This window comes from Gossypium hirsutum, chromosome A09, assembly GCF_007990345.1.
Source record: "Gossypium hirsutum isolate 1008001.06 chromosome A09, Gossypium_hirsutum_v2.1, whole genome shotgun sequence".
In the NCBI taxonomy this organism is placed as follows: Eukaryota; Viridiplantae; Streptophyta; class Magnoliopsida; order Malvales; family Malvaceae; genus Gossypium; species Gossypium hirsutum.
Genome location: NC_053432.1, coordinates 43,241,253 through 43,259,683, shown reverse-complemented (window position 1 = coordinate 43,259,683; position 18,431 = coordinate 43,241,253). Strand labels below are relative to the sequence as shown.

General features: G+C 39.0%; 1 protein-coding gene across 1 annotated transcript; it reads right to left on the bottom strand.

Moving 5' to 3' along the window:
* Positions 1–16,799: 16,799 nt before the first annotated feature.
* LOC107933937 (calcium-binding and coiled-coil domain-containing protein 2-like) lies at positions 16,800–17,923 on the bottom strand. The gene is made up of 4 exons (XM_016866260.1): positions 17,891–17,923; positions 17,712–17,795; positions 17,406–17,666; positions 16,800–17,294 (listed from the first exon to the last, which is right to left on the bottom strand). The coding sequence occupies exons 1-4, from the start codon at positions 17,921–17,923 to the stop codon at positions 16,800–16,802; spliced, it is 873 nt and encodes a 290-aa protein (XP_016721749.1).
* Positions 17,924–18,431: the final 508 nt, after the last annotated feature.

Sequence of the window (18,431 nt, the reverse complement as noted above, 5' to 3'; positions counted from 1 at the left end):
TTAGGCCACTTTACATTTGCCTAGCACATTTCCAAATTTTCTCACATAAGTCCTATTTGATAAAATTCACTTACTATTAACAAAATTCAAACATGAAATTTTCACACATGCATATGTACATATAATGAGCATCAACTATGACAGTTAATTATCTTTATGACTCGGTTTAGTGGTCTCGAAACCACTTTCCGACTAGGGTCACTTTAGGGGTGTCACAACTCTTCCCCCCTTTAGGGATTTTCGTCCTCGAAAATTTCTACCGATGCATAGTTTAGGATAACGTCCTGTTATTGAATTATATCCATATAAACATTAGTTCATCGATAGCAATTGTTATTCATTACTGATTTCGCCTCGATCCATAAAATCATTTTCTTATCTTAAAACAAATACATAAACATTTCTACAAGTATGCACATATATCTCATTTTCTTGATTTCATAAGCAATAATCACTTAATTTAATTCACAAATGCATTTCAAACACATATTAAGCACATATTAACATGTATAATTCACATCATCAACCCACATATTTGTAACCCACATTTTCATTCATGTATAAGCTGTAATCTGACCAAAAGTACACATATACTCAAACATCCCAATAAATATCCTTAATAACTCCATCATATCTCACTATTCAACTTATTTAGTATACATAACATAATATAATATGAACTCACAAATTTTTTTACTTTCATTTGATTTTCACATACCTTCCGTACATACCTGTATCACTTATTCTGATCTTACTTTATTTATCATCTTAAATATACCCGTTGAATCATTCAAAATCATTACGGATACTCATTAAGCACATATAGCTCTTACAATGCCATGTCCTAGATATGGTCTTACATATGCTCAGATATCGAGCCGATGCCATGTCCCAGACATGGTCTTACACACTATCTCAAATCAATGCCTTCGTCCCAGACGATGTCTTACATGAATTCCACTTCACACACTTAGTGCCCACTGACCGATCTCGCACTCATAGTGCTCGATTAAAGGAATTCGCACACACACAATGCCTCTAATCATTCGTTATTACACATTGAAATGACTTAACCAAGTCTATAAACATCATGTATGTACACTTTTAAACATATCATCTCATTTAAATTTGAATTCGTATAGTAATGAATACTTAAACTTTGCTCAAATTACCGGCACGAAGCCTACTAGGCACGAAGGCCCGAATACATGTCACTAGCATGATTGCTCTTCGGGACCTAGCCCGGATATAACACCAGCACAAATGCTCTTCGGGGTTTAGCACGGATATATCACTAGCATGAATGCTCTTCGGAACTTAGTCCGGATACATCACTAGCACGAATGCTCTTCGAGACTTAGCCCGGATACATCACTAGCACGAATGCTCTTCGGGACTTAGCCCGGATACATCACTAGCATGAATGCTCTTCGGGACTTAGCCCGGATCATCGTCGAGACCTTTAGCTCGGATGAAATCTCCACACAAGGCCAGCGAATTTTAATCCAGACATAATCTCTGTACATAGCCATCGGGTCTTTACCCGGACATAATCTCTTCATATAGTCAGCGGGTCTTTAAACTCGGATTCACATCACTGAGTCTCATACATATTTATTCACATGTTATCATGTTTCACATGGCACAAATCACATTTATAATTTAATCAATTCATTCACATGTAAACATATAACATGATTCTTGACTTTAAGTTGTAAATATCATTCAAATCTAATACATGTATGCTTCTTTTACTAAACTTTCAGCTCAATAAGTAATCACACAAAAGCATATATCCCCAATCTCTTCCTTTGTTCATTTCTCTAATAACCTTATTATGATAAGGACAATGGGACATCATTCATCTATCATACATGTATATCATGGCATTTTAAGTTAAATACCAAATTCAATTACTCAAAACTTACTTATGTTATACCCTTCTCAATATTGGCACATCATAAGCATGTCTCAGTCCTCTCAATACCATCGCTACAGCTCGATCGGGATCGAAATTCATTACAATAAATAAACACATTTTCAATTGTCAGAAATCACCACACTATCAAATAATCACATAATGGCATGTATAGCTAGACCCAAACGTATTACGGTAGTCCTAGAATCGACTAAACCTGGCTCTGATACCAATAAAATTGTAACACCCTGTACCCAAGACTGTTGCCGGAGTCGGACACAAGGAGTTCACAGACTAAATTCGCTTACTATCGCAGTTCATTTTAAAAATTTCCAGGCAGTTGGCTAACTGCGTCACTGTCACCTTAAAAATCATTTCTTGAGTTTCACAACTCGAAAATCAGTTTCGTAATTTTTCCCTGAAACTAGACTCATATGTCCATCTACATATTTTTTTCTAGAATTTTTTTGGTCGGGCCAATTAGTACAGTTTATTAGTCAAAGTCTCCCATGTTACAGGGATCGACTACACTGACCTTTGTGCATTATGACTTGGATATCTCCCTGTACAGGGCTTCAATACTGATGTCGTTTGCTTCTATAGAAACTAGACTCAAAGGGGAATCTATGCATATATGGCATGACTTCTAATTATATCTGGTTAATTTATAATGAATTTCCAAAGTCGGAACAGGGAATCCAGAAATCGTTCTGGCCCTGTCTCACGAGAACCTGAATATCTCTTAACATACTGTCCATATGATCGTTTCGTTACTTTTCTATGAAAATATATTCATCAAGGTTCGTTTACATAATTTATTCACTATTTAATTCCATTCCTACTATTTTTAGTGATTTTTCACATCCACATCACTGCTGCTGCCAACATCTGTTTTTAAGGTAAACTTTACCTATTTCATGATCCTCCATGGATCAACTAGAGTTTGTCATACATATTCCAAAGGTGATCAAGAATAACCCTTCCCATGGCTAACCGTTACCAACATTTCCATACCTCTCGACGGACAACATACAAAACGATTATAATGCTATGATCAAAGTATATTTAAGCCATTTTCGCATGGCTATCCAAATTTACACAAAACCGAAGGGTACATGACTAACAACAAAAGGGTAGTCCTATACATGCCATTTTCAGAGTTCAACCAAAAGTGTACCAAAAGGGCTTTGATAGTGTGGGCGACTTCGACTTCAAAATCCCGAGTCCGATAACTGACGAACCAAAATCTATAAAACAGAGATTCAAAAAACGGAGTAAGCATTTAATGCTTAGTAAGTTTTAAGCAAGACAAAGTGTTCTCAATCACTATTATTGGTCATTCATTTCAATTGTTCGATGAAGTTAATCTAGAGCTTCATCTCGATCTATAATATCATTAAACGCAACACTTGGCTGCCACATATATACTTTCGAATAATAATGACCTAGATGGTCAAATATTTCCAAAGCACATTCTTCATCGATTTTAAACTTTCAATAATCCTTTCCACTTGTTCATAATCACATCCATACTTTTAAGTATTTCAACATGACAAGTACTAAATTACCATAGGCACATAAAGAACCAACATATTCCTTATCACATATATGTAAGCTTACAAATCATAATCCTTACCTTGTACTGGCACATCTAGCTCAACCCAACCCATACTCAGATCATAAGGCTTTTGGGCAGAATATGCACTAATACATAAGAATATTTCAACGCATACTTTATTATACAAACATACCATTACCAATTAGATCATTCTCACATTTGGAGTTATAATATTAATCACATTTACCTACCTCTTTGATACTGATAATTCACCTCGAAATCACTCCACCGATGAGTAAGTAATACGTACCTGAACATCTTGAATACATAATACTTATTTGATGGTAACTTAATGCAGATACTCAATATCAAAGTCTTACTTGAATCCTAGCATTTAGCCGTCGGGTCTTTAAAGCTCGGATATAGTACGAGCACGAAGCCTACGGACATTAATCAGGATAATATTCTCGCATAAAGCCTGCGGGGTTTTAACCCGGATATAGTACTGACACAATTGCCCCTCGGGACTTATCACATTTATACACTTCCACATCCATCACATTGGCCATTCGGCCTTGTCACATATATACACTTTCACATTCATCACATTGGCCATTCGGCCTTATCTCATATATGCATGTTCACATTCATCACATTGGCCATTCGGGCTTATCACACATACACATGTTCACATTCATCACATTGGCCATTCGGCCTTATCACACATACACATGTTCACATTCATCACATTGGCCATTCGGCATTATCACACATACACATGTTCACATTCATCACATTGGCCATTCGGCCTTATCACGCATATATATACTTTCACATTCATCACATTGGCCACTCGGCCCTTGTACATCAATTTCATCATAACAAAATTGACTAGGTATACTAGTCATTTGTGGCTTATAGCTTCACTTTAATACGAATTTGGTACTTTGATTACCAGTGTTTAATCGATAGCTTATAAGCAACTCAAATGGTTTTATTAAGGTTTACAACAAAATTCCAAATTCAGCACAAGCTGTTTTTTTCTGAGCAATAATCATTAAAATTTTCGTAAATGGAGCTACGAAACTCCAAATGGATTGCCGTTAATTTTCCCTAGAAATAGACTCATACATATCTTATCCAGAAAATTTTCAGAATTTTTGGTTTGGCCAATCAATACCAGATTTTTCTTAAAGTTTCCCCTGTTTCACTGTTTGACTAATCTGACCACTCTTCACTACGAATCAAATTTCTCATTGTACGGAATTAAAAATGTGTTCTATTTGATTTCATTTGAAACTAGACTCATTAAGGAGTCTAGGAATATAAATTTTATCTTATAACCATTTTTTTACAAATTATAATGATTTTTCTAAAAACAGAACAGGGGATTTCGGAGTCATTCTGACACTGTCCCACACAACTTTAAATATCTCTTTATAGGAAATTTCTTTGCTTCCAAGGTCTCTTTGATAAGAAACTAGACTAAATAAGCTTTGATTACATATTTTATTCAGCCTATAATTCCCCACCAACAATTTATAGTGATTTTCTAAAATCACGTTACTGCTGCTGTCCAAAGCAAATTATTACAATTTGCTCTTAAATTTCCAAGTCCAAACACTTATGAACTTACCTCGGATGTGGTCGAACGATTTCGGCGGCTATTCGATCACTTTTTTCCTTCCCTTTATCAGATTTAGTTCCCCTTTGCTCTTGAGCTTAATTTAACAAATAAATTGATTTAATCATTTGAACATCGAAAAGAGAAAATCAAGGTACTTAACCCATATATATATACATTAGACATTAAAGTCACATACATATGAAATCATGAATCAACTCAACATATTAACCCACACTCTCTTTTAGCCGATTGTCTAAGCCAAGATTAAGCCACCAATATGCTTACTTATGGCCGAACATACACATCAACTTATGTACTCATTCATGTGGCCGAACATACATGTCTATGTTGAGGCCGATTGCAACACTTAATACATTCTACAAGTATGGTCACTTGTATTGACTAAACACCATTTTGTTTCAATTTCAAAACTTGGCCAATACACATATATACACTAGTAAAGCATCCTCTCCCTTTCCATCAATTCAACACATGCATTACTCATTAATATACAAAATTATATTCGGCCTTAGCACACAACTTGCTAGCCGATTCTTCTCCATCTAGCAACTAATGCACATATGTGCTCATTTGTTAGACTCTACTTCATCTAACAACAACCATATTTTCCCTTCTACTTCCTACCATGGCCGGATGCTCAAGATACCTCAATATCGAAACTTTTAGCTTGGATTGCTTAAAGAACTTGGTGATGAGTTCAAATTTACCTAACACCTCAAGCCTCACAACACATCTATATAGCTAACATGCTAATAGTCTCAAGGCTTCAACTAAAACTTTTGAAGCCTCTTATTCGAATACTAACTCTCTAATAATCCCAAATCCATCCATGAGATAGTTAGAATTTAGACTAATCATCCAAGGGATGTATGAACTTTCAAAGCAACACTAAACATACCTTAATCTAGTGAGCCTTCATAGCCGATTTTTCTCCAAGCTCATTCCCTTCCTTTCTTTCTTCTATTCGGCCAAAGATGTTCAAGGATGAACACTTTTTTTTTCTTTGTTTCCTTTTTTCCATTCACGGCAAAGGGGGCATGGATGAGACCATTTTTTTTTCATCACTCCACCTTTTTGCATTACTTTAATCCTAACCCCTTTTTTTTATTCTTTCTAACATAACTCACTAACACAACATGTTTGCAACATGTTTCCACCCATAGCATGGCCGGCCACTATGCTTTAATTTTGGGTAATTTGACATGCAAACCCATCATTTCACAACATGCATTATTAGGCCACTTTACATTTGCCTAGCACATTTCCAAATTTTCTCACATAAGTCCTATTTGATAAAATTCACTTACTATTAACAAAATTCAAACATGAAATTTTCACACATGCATATGTACATATAATGAGCATCAACTATGACGGTTAATTATCTTTATGACTCAGTTTAGTGGTCCCGAAACCACTTTCCGACTAGGGTCACTTTAGGGGTGTCACATCCCTTGTCCCTAAACGACATCGTTTTAATTTAGGACTTAAAATAGTTACTGCAAGGACTAAATTAAAACAGAAACAAAATATCAGGGCTCGATCATAAATAAAATAAAACAAAATTGTAAACATAAAAAAAGGTGGAAGGACTAATGGGGTAATTAACCCAATCTTCAAAAACACGCGGATCCTCCCCGGGTAATCAGGTCAATGCACGGATCCTGGTGGCCTTAAAACTTCGTCGTTTTAAGCTTATTAGACTAAGCTAAAACGGTGTTGTTCTGTTAAGACTATATAACCCAAACTTTTACCTAAAAAATCATTTAGCCCCTGGTTCAAAAAAAAAACGAGAGAAATCCTCTGAAAAGTCCCCCAGCCCTCTGAGCTCCGGCCCTAGCCCGGTCTACTCCGTTCATCGAACCTCTGCGCTCAGCGCTACGCACCGTCATCGACTCTGCAACACACGATGGTCGGGACCTGAAAAGCTTCGCTTTCTGGGGCGAATCTCAAGGAATTTTCTTCCTCCGTCTATTAATATATTGTATACGGATTGCTTGCGACAAAAAATGAAATAAAAGCAGAAAGAGAATAATAAATCACCTTCGTCCTCGTGAAATCTTTCTGGTATATTACTAAAAATCTCTGGTGTACAATAGTTTTTTGGCGTATTTCTAGTATTATTCTCTCTGTATGTTTGCCCCTTTTACAAATTTGAGAAAAGGCTTTATAGTCTTGGTTTACTGCCTATTTTGGAAAGAAATCGAAAGATTTCTTTCCAAACTCTGTTCTAATCTATTTACTGCAATCTTGCTTTGATTTCTTTCCTTTTCTTGCAGGTGACTGCGAGAATCTCTGTGATTCGAGGGCTGCTGGCGTTGACGGAGGCATGAAGTCCAGTGGTGAGGATTCGTGGAGACGGTGGGGTGCTGATGGGACGTTGATAGACCCTGAGACAGTGCCTTGAATGGTGGCCTCGATTTGGGAGCTGGACAGACGCTCCCCGAACTTTCCAGAAGCGGTGACAGCTTGAGTAGAAAGAAGATAGAAACCCTAGGGTTTCTTGCCTTGGTGTAATGGTTTGGGCCAGTTGGGCCACTTTAGTTTTGTGATCGAGCTAGGGGTTTTAAGGGCTGATAGAGTTATTAGGTTTGGTGTATGTGTTGGGCTTCGGGTGTATTTGGGTTACACGGGTCAGTCCATTATGCTTAGACATTGAGCCCGAACTGTTTGGGCTTTGTAACCTGGACTTTTAATGGACTGTTTAATAAATAAATATTTATTTATCTATTTTCTTTTGCTTTATTTACGCCCGGTCAAATTTGGGCTATTACAGCTGCCCCTCTTTGCTCATTGCTGTGCAAGGGGAATCGAGCAAAGACTCATAGAAAGACCAAATTTGACCGGTCTTATCAAATCATGGTTCTCAATCTGCTTAATGTAAACCCAAGATTGTCATGTTGATATCTTCGATTTGCTCTCCGCCGAACACAAAGACACCAAATCTGCTTCTTCAATTTGTTCTCTGACAATACAGAGATGCCAAATCATCTTAGATTTGCTTCATCATCAACACGTGAAAGCCAAATCAGCTATGTCTTCGATTTGTTCCATGTAAGCACAAGAATGCCAAATCATCTTGGATCTTACTTCAGTGAAATTATCTAAAGCCGAGGTCTGCTACGTATCTGCTCCCCGTCGAAGTGGAGATGCCAGACTTCGATTTGTTCTCTGACAATACAGAGATGCCAAATCATCTTAGATTTGCTTCATTGTAAACACGTGAAAGCCAAATCAGCTATGTATTCGATTCGCTCCTTGTAAGCACAAGGATACCAAATCATCTTGGATCTCCTTCAGTATAAACATCTGAAGGTGAGATCTGCTATGTATCTGCTCCCCATCGAAGTGGAGATGCTAGACTTTGATTTGTTCTCTGACAATACAGAAATGCCAAATCATCTTAGATTTGCTTCATCGTAAACACATGAAAGCCAAATCAGTTATGTCTTCGATTCGCTCATTGTAAGCACAAGGATGCCAAATCATATTGGATCTTCTTCAGTATAAACATCTGAAGGTGAGATCTACTATGTTGCGGCCTATTACCCTACTGCTTAGGGGATTATGGTGCGCCATCTTTGATAACCTGTAGAATGATTATGCTTGATAATTAGGATGCTATGATCGAAATGAGTCAAATGTTCCTAATTAAACATGTTATGATGCAAAATGTTGTGAATATGACCCCTATCCTAAACGTCATCACTTATTCCTTCTTTTGTTTTTTCAAAGTATCATTCTTGCTCAGCCTATAGGCCTGTTCCCTTCCTCCAATGCTACAATCCACTGAGGATGTCTGTAAGACAATCTTTCCTTAAAGTTGAGTCGTTGGTTTTGTCCATTTTCCTTTTAGACTAGAAGAAAGAAATCCCTCGAGTTCCTTCACCCCTTACTTACGTGAATTTCTCGAACAATTGTCCTGTTTTAGTTTCTTGTATTATCTAGAAATTCCAGAGTAATGCACAAAACTTCGTTTGTGAACATATTTAATTCATCCATCATTATTTCAATGCAACATACTTAAAGAATAATGGAAGATGAATAAACTTTTAAAAATAATTGGATTTGAATGAATTATCAAAAAGATACAAAAGAAATTAATCTGATAGCTTATCCTTGAGAAGAAAAAAGAATTTAAAGATAGCAAATAGGCCAAAAATTAGATGCCCTAGATATCGCCGCTTGAGTGTCTATACACCAGACCCATGAAGTCATTCTTGAGTTCAACATGTGTTTAACAGATCCAAAGTACTTTGTAGATGCCCCAATATGCAACGTGCTTCGCTCTTTATTGAATCAAATATAGCAAGATCACTGTGTACTCTTCAAAATTTGAGCTGCCCTTTCAGGTTTTCAACTCAAAACCCCTTTGGTCACAAGGTGCCCTTTTCGAGTTTTCACCTTGGCCTCTCTGTTTATTTTATTTTTTATTTTTTAAATCTCAAGGCGCCCTTTGCGGGTTTTCACCTTGGATTCTCTTCTCCTTTACAAAAATTATTTTTAACTGATTCTGAGTTCACTGGATTGGGTAAACTTTTCCCGTTCATTTTTGTTAAGATCAATGCACCGCTAGAGAAAGCTTTCTTCACGGCATACGACCCCTCCCAATTTGGCATCCATTTCCCCCTAAAGTCTTTTTGAATAGGAAGGATCTTTTTTAGTACAAGGTCTCCCTCGTGGAATTCTCTTGGTCGAACTTTCTTATCATAAGCTCGCATCATTTGCTTCTGATACATCTGACCATGTCGAATGGCTTTTAGCCTCTTCTCCTCAATCAAATTCAACTGATCATATCGCGATTGAACCCATTCAGCTTCATCTAACCTTATTTCCGTCAAAATTTGAAGAGAAGGTATTTCTACTTCAATAGGTAACACACTGCTTCCATCCCATAAACTAACGAGAATGGGGTTGCCCCAGTAGAGGTTCTGACAGATGTTCGATAGGCTAGGAGTGCAAACGGTAACTTCTCATGCCAATCTCTATAGGTCTCAGTCATCTTCCCCATTATTTTCTTAATGTTCTTGTTGGCAGCCTCCACTGCCCCATTCATTTTTGGACGATAAGGAGAAGAATTGTGATGCTTGATCTTGAACTGGTCGCAAACCTCTGCTATTGTTTTGTTGTTCAAGTTCAATGCATTGTCAGATATAATCCTTTCAGGCATTCCATACCGACAAATGATCTCTTTCTTTAAGAATCGACTCACAGCTGACTTAGTAACATTCGCATAAGAAGCGGCCTCTACCCATTTTGTAAAGTAGTCAATTACCATGAAGATAAATCGATGTCCATTCGAAGTTTTCGGTGATATTGGTCTAATGACATCCATGCCCCACATGGAAAAGGGCCATGGAGAAGTCATAACATGCAAAGGTAAAGGTGGTACATGAATTTTGTTCCCATAAATATGACACTTACGACATTTCTTGGTATAGTTGATACAGTCCCCTTCCATAGTGGCCCAATAATAGCCAAACCTCATGATTTGCCTTGCCATCATGAACCCATTTGCATGCGTCCCACATACTCCTTCATGAACTTCTTCTAAAATAAGCTTAGCTTCCCCAACATCGACGCATCTCAAAAGTACTTAGTCTTTCCTTCTCTTGTATAGGATATCCCCGTCCAAGACATAGTCGCAAGCTAACCTTCTTAAAGTTTGTTTGTCATCTTCATTGGCCTATTCAGGGTATTTATGATCTCTTAAATATCATAATATATCCTGATACTAAGGGTTATCATCCTTTTCTTCCTTCTCAATGTTGCAACAATGAGCTGGAGCCTCGTACACGCTTATTTGAATTGGTCTTATCTCTTCCTCTTTATTCGCCTTAATCATTGAGGCCAAGGTTACTAAAGCATCTGCCATCTGATTTTTATCTTGTGGGAGATAATTGAAGGTGATGTCATCAAACTTCTCAAGTAACCTCAAAACTACCTTTTGATAATTGATCAATTTAGGGTCCCTTGTCTCCCATTCACCTCTAAGCTGATAAATTACCAACGCAGAATCTCCGTATACTTCTAGGGTTTTTATACCTCGCTCTATAGCTACTTGAAGTACCATGATGCATGCTTCATACTCAGCCATATTGTTCGTGCAATCAAAATCCAACTTGCACGTGAACGGGTAATGATTGCCATTCGGGGATACCAAAACTGCCCCAATTCCATTTCCGACCATATTAAAAGCCTCATCAAAATTTAGCTTCCAAGGAGAATGCTATACATATTAACTCATCATTTGGAAAATCAAAGTTCAATGGTTCATAATCCTCTAGAGCCCTACTGGCTAAGAAGTCTACTACCACACTTCCTTTTATAGCCTTTTGACTTATGTAGACTATATCAAACTCTGAAAGCAAAATTTTCCATCTTGCCATTCTCCCATTTAGAGCCGTTGACTCCATCATGTATTTCAATGGATCAAGCTTTGAGATGAGCCAAGTGGTATGGTATAGCATATACTGTCTTAATCTTCATATTGTCCAAATCAGCGCACAGCACAACTTTTCAATTGGTGGATATCTCATTTCACAGTCAGTGAATTTCTTACTGAGATAATAAATTGCCTTCTCCTTTTTCCCTGACTCGTCATGCTGACCAAGCATACATCCCATAGAATTACTAAACATTGACAAGTATAGTATCAACAGTTTATCTGGGTTTGGTGGAGATAATACCGGAGCATTCAACAAATACTGCTTGACCTTTTCAAAAGCATTCTGACACTCCTCATCCCAAGTACCTTGATTGTGCTTTCTAAGGAGGCGAAAGATAGGATCGCATTTCTCGGTCAGTTGTGAAATGAACCGAGCGATGTAATTCAACCTTCCTAAGAATCCTCGAACTTCCTTCTGAGTACGTGGTAGAGGTAAATCTTGTATTGCCCTGACTTTATCTGAATCCACTTCTATTCCCTTTTCACTAACTACGAAACCCAATAGTTTTCCCGATCTAGCTCCAAAGGTACACTTTGTTGGATTGAGCTTCAATTGAAATTTTCTCAATCTCAAAAACAATCTTCTCAAGACCTCAATATGCTCTTTCTCTGTTCGCGACTTGGCAATCATATCATCAACGTATACCTTAATATCCTTATGCATCATGTCGTGGAATAAGTTTACCATGGCTCGTTGGTATGTTGCCCTTGCGTTCTTCAGTCCAAATGGCATTACTTTGTAACAAAAGGTGCCCCACAAGGTTATGAAGGTGGTTTTATCCATGTCCTCTAGATGCATCTTTATCTGATTGTATCCTAATAAAGCATCCATGAAGGAAAACAACGAATATCCTGCTATGTTGTCTACCAAAGTGTCGATGTGCGGCAAAGGAAAGTTGTCTTTTGGGCTAGCTTTATTCAAATCTCTGTAATCAACACACATTCGTACCTTCCCATCCTTCTTAGGAATAGGCACAATGTTAGCTACCCATTCGGACTACTTCGCTTCTTGCAAGAATCCTGCATGGAACTGCTTCTTGACTTCACCCTTTATTTTCAGAAAAATGTCTAGCCGCATTCTCCGCAACTTCTGTTGGACTGGCTTACAATCCTGTCTTATTGGAAGACGATGTACTACAATGTCAGTACTCAATCCGGGCATATCCTGATATGACCAGGCGAAGATATCCTTGAACTCTCGAAGTAATTCGACCAGACCATGTCTTGTGCCCTCGGTAATCAGTGTTCCAATTTTCAACTCCTTCCCCTCCTCTAGGGCTATATTCTCTATTGCCTCTTTCTCATGTGGCATGATTTGTTTCTCCTCCTACTTTACCATTCTTAATAGATCAAGTTATATGTCACAATCTTGAACATCCTCAAAATCTTGAGATTCCTCTAAACACATGTCTTGCTCGCAAGAGAAATCAGGAGCTGCAGTATTGTGCTCATATCATTGATATCTAGGGACCTGTGGGGGTATGAAAGAATATACAATGAATGAATGAATCTAAGAATGATTGTTTATGTGCTATGAATAAAAGAATTTAAAGGAATATTGGTTGGTAAAAATGAAACAACACTCGTTTAAATCGATAAAAGTTATGTTTTATTTAAATAATAATAGATGAACATAAGCCTATTTTCACAAATGTAATCTTACTACTCCTAGGCCCTAGAGTAACAGACATGTTTCAAGAATTACTTTGAAAAATTCCTAAAGACTATAGGAAGGTCCTCCGCAGTCTAATTGTTTAGAGTGCTCCCCGGTTCATAAGGGCGAATGCCCTGAGGCTTCCTTGCTCCACTCCCTCATCGTGTACAACATTAATTTGATGACTTTCCTCTACCAGTAATCCACCTGACTTAAAGGATTTGGATATAGGTGGGAATGTCATCGGTTCACACTCCACTTCTCCTACGTTCAAACGCGCCTTTCTTCTCGCTTGGCGCTTCTCAATCTCTTGCCTCTTGTGCTTATGGTCTAGCTTGAAACCCAAACCAAAGAGATCTTTCTTCTCAATCATTTTTGGGATCTGAACCCCTCCTTGCAACTGTCTTCCTAGTCCTTTTCCTGGCAATGCTCCCTTCCCCATCATCATTTGTAGGGCCATCCTTGTGGCACTAGACATTTTGGGTACCGGCACCTCACTTCCTTCCAAAATGAACGTTGCATTGATGATTTCTAAAGAGCGGAAAGAACACTCAATAGCCTCTTAATTTGTCTTGACGTAAGGCGTCTTGCTAGTGACTGCTGCTATAATATCCTCCTCCGTATTGATGGTTATTAACCGTCCGTCTGTCACTAACTTCAATTTTTGGTGCAATGAGGAGGGCACCGCTCCTGCCGAGTGTATCCATGGTCTTCCCAATAAACAATTATAGGAGGGCTTGATGTCCATCACCAAGAAATCAACTTTATATGTATTTGGCCCAATTTCCAAAGGGATGTCGATTCGTCCCATCACTTTCCTTTCAGTTCCATCAAAAGCTCTTACCACGTTGTGACATGTTTTCATATGCGAACTGTCAATGGGTAATCTATTTAATGTGGATAATAGAAGGACGTTCAAAGCCGACCCATTATCAACGAGTACGCTTGGTAGCGTGTATCCCTTGCACCGAGTAGTGATGTGCAAGGCCTTGGTTGACCTTATGCCTCCAGGTGGAATTTCATCATCATTGAAGTAGATGAAATTGTCAGCACTGATGTTATTCACCAACCGATCCAACTTGTTAACAGATATCTGATGGGAGACGTATGTTTCGTCAAGCACCTTCAATATTGCATCCCGATGTACCTTAGAACTCAGAAGTAGGGCTAATACTGATATGTGCCGGCTGCCTACACAACTGATCGACCACACTGTACTCGTTGTGCTTAAGGAATTTTAGAAACTCCTTAGCCTCCTCTTCCTTTACCGGCTTTTTGACAGGTACTTCAGCCTCTTTCTTCTTCTAAATGTCAACATCTTTTGTTTTCGTGGGCTCCACTCTAATGCCTCCCCCATCATAACGTTTCCCACTTCGCGTATGGAAACCTTCATTTTGCTTGCTCCTAGACGCACTGGCTATGCTCTCCCCCTCAAGTACTGTTACACTGTAGTCATAGCTCCATGGCACCCTCTTGTCAACTTTGTAAGGGAAAGGAGTGGGTTTATGGATGATGACCTTGAGCCTGGTTTGCGCCCCCACTTCATTATTCCCCGGCAAGGAAATAATAATTCTTGGTTAGCTGGTTCCTTGTTGTTCATTTTCCAGCACACATATTTGTCTTTTGCAAGAACTACCATAAAAAATCTGTAGCTCTTTGTTAACCATAAGGCCTTGCACCATGGCCTTGAACTCCTCACAATTTTGGATCATATGACCCATCTCTCCATGGAATTCACAATAGTTCCCTATTCTTTCTCTACCTTTTCAGAGGTCAACATACCTCTCTTTACCATCTCCTCCCATATTACTTTCATGGGTGTCTTCACCTTAGCAACATCTTCCTTGATTCTTCCTTCCCTGGTTTCATCAATGGCGTTCACTCCTTGATTTCCATGATCTAGTAATGGATTTTCAACATTAGGGGTACTGTCAAACCTCACAACCCCCATCTTGATAAGCCTCTCCACGGCCTTCTTGAATCCGGTGTAGTTTTCAATCGAATGCCCCAGTATTCCCGCATGATATTCGTATTTAGCATTTGCATCATACCATTTGGGGTACGATGGCTGTAGTGGTTTTAGGTGAAATGGAGCAATGGCATGTGCATCGTATAAGCTTTGATAAAGCTCACGATATGACACAGGGATAGGCATGAATTACATCCTTTTTGAATTCTGTCTTGTGCCTGATTCCTGTCTTTGAGTACTTTGTTGCTCGAGCACAGCTGCTTTAGGTTAACCAACTGTCATTGCCCTCGAGTTAAGAATATTCACCTCATTGTCCTTTCTCCTTGGGGCTGATCTTTTTGTCGTTTCCCTCTCAATTTTATCGCCCCTTATGGCATTCTCAATCATCTCTCCTGCCATAACTATATCTGCGAAGCTTTTCGTGGTGCTTCCAATCATGTGAGTGGTGAACGGCGCCTTCAAAGTGTCGATAAATAACATGGTGGCCTCCTTTTCTAGCAGTGGTGGTTACACTTGCATTGCCACCTCCCTCCATCGTTGTGCGTATTGCCTAAAACTTTCATTAGGCTTTTTCTCCATGTTTTGGAGAGTGATCCTGTCTGGCGTTATATCAGTCACATGGTTGTACTGCTGCATGAAGGCTTGTGCACGATTACTCCATGAACCGATTCTTGCACGGTTCAACTGATTGTACCACCTAGCCGCTGCTCCTATTAAGCTATCTTGAAAACAATGGATCAATAGTTGATCATTATTCACATACCCAGTCATTCTCATACAAAACATTGTTCTGTGTGCCTTTGGGCAAGTAGTCCCATTGTACTTTTCAAACTCTGGCATCTTGAATTTGTGAGGAAGTACCAAGTCTGGAACCAAACTTAAGTCTTTGGCATCAATCCCATGATGATTGCCAGTGCCTTCCAAAACCCTAAACTTCTCCTCCAACCACTTGCAACGATCCTCTAACTGTTTTGAGGATTCGATCGCCATTCTTTCCTTCTCTATCAGATCCAAATAAGGAGTGATATGGTTGATCGAGTTATGCCTAAATTATTTCCCGACCCAGATGGGAAATTCACGGGGATTCCAGCATCAACCGGCCCATGTTGAGGTCTCACAGTGACAGATGGCCTTCTAGGCGGTGCCTCGATTTGCAGTGGCACATGAGGCGGAGTAAAACCCGGAGGAGGACCCTCATTGTCCTCTTCAGTGATTACCATGGGAGCTTTTCCTTTATCAGTGGCCCTTAACAGCTAAGCCATTTCAGCCATCATATTCCTCTGAGCCTCTAGCATTTGCTCCCACATGTCATTCTGTATTTTGGCCAACTGCTCTTGCAATTGGTCTCGTATATCCTTTTGCAATTGTTGAACCTTTGATCCATACTCTTAGTTTTAGTGCGAGTGCCGTAAGGATGTGTGATTTCCAGATTTTATTTTCTACCTCTCTGGAAGTAAACTTTAACTAATTAGGGTTTTTCTATAACTTTAAATGCATATGATGTGGTGTAATGCAAATGCATGAATGCAAAAAGGCATCAATTCTGATTCAATCTCATTTAGATAACTTTATTTAGAAAAAGAATATCTTTACATATAAATGGATTACATATACGCCTTTGCCTTAAGGCCTAAAGTTCTAACTTTATCTAATAAAAGGGCTAACTCTCGACCTTTATCAGATGCTGACTCATACATCATACTCAAAGCATCAGCTCGTACTGCTAAGTCTCGGACATATTCAGCAACCTCTCGGATCTGAGCTATAGCGTCCCCAATAATGTAATCCCTATCTCTGACTTGACCTTTAACTTGATGGAGCTCTTGTTTGAGACAATATTCTTGCGCCTTGAGCTGCTCAATTCGAAGTTCACCATCATGCAATGCCACTTCCAAATCTTCAACCTTACCTTTTAGCTCTTTTAACTCGACCGTAGGATCATGGTTTTGGTGCCAACGAAGGGATCTTCCAAGCTCAGTTACTTTACTTTTCAACCCTTTATTTTCTTTCTCTAATGCCAAATTCTGCGATCGCATCTCTTGGCACTTCTTCTCCCAGTACTCGACTTTAGCTTTTTCCTTTTGAACTTTTTTCTGCCACTATTCCGAAGACCTTCCTAATCCCACTCGCTTTAAAGATATTTGTGCCTTCTTATACTCCTATTTTAAATCATCTCGGTCTTCCTCAACCTTCCTCTTTTCCTTCCTAACCTTTCCAACCTCCTTCTTTTGCAGGCCGACATCTAGACTCAGGTACATTTTCTCCTCCTCGAGCTTTTCTATCTTCTTTTCGAGTTCCAAATTCTTTCTCTTAAATTCTTGCTTCATGATATCAAGCTCCGAGGGTATCACTTGTAGATATTCCTCCATTGGTCGAACTTCCTCCATTTTTGTTATAGGGACATTATCGTTAATCCTTCTACTCCTCCACTCGACATATTCTGGTGTCGTAGCAGGATTAATGGCCACTCCCTTCAACCGATAAGTCTTGTTCTAAGCACTTGAAACTTTGCTAACCTTCCTCTTGTAATCGGCTCCTTTGTATACAAACTCATTTTGAGCTAACCCCTGAGTCACTGGTACGAACTGTCTCAATCCATGCTGCCTCAACACGAGCAAAGGGGCATAACCAATGGCACCCCAAATTCCTAACAGGGGAACCCAATCAAAGCTGCCACATCGATAAAGTATCTCACCAGGAACCGTTCACGGAGCTCTCCACTCAACATCCTTCGACTGAAGATTACGAAGTAATGCTATCCAATTCTCCACCGGCACATCCACTTTTCTAGACGAGGCAACTATATCTTTCACTGGGGAGTAGTTCTCAAAGAAAACTCAACAAACAATCCTATCAATCAACTGGAAGTGACTGTAGAACCAAGCCAAAAGTAACTGAGCACATCCTATAAACCTGCCTGCACCAGCCCTCTTACATGCACCTAAGGACCTGAATGTTTCTGCCAAAATCGCAGGGACGGAAGTGACCCTTTTGCTGAGTCGATGAAAAAGATTCGTGGTTGCTTCGTCCACATATCTCAAAGCCCTAGGTAAAACCATCAGTCCATACAAACTTAAAGCAAAAATGTCTACCTTCTTCGTCTCATCAGGGTGTGTCAAAATCAAATCTTTCAAAGCGTCCCATGAAATGCACTTGCACTCACCCTTCTCTTTAATTCTGGCCCTGATCCACTATTCGTTCATCCCTGTAATGGCCATTAATTTCTTCCAAAAGGT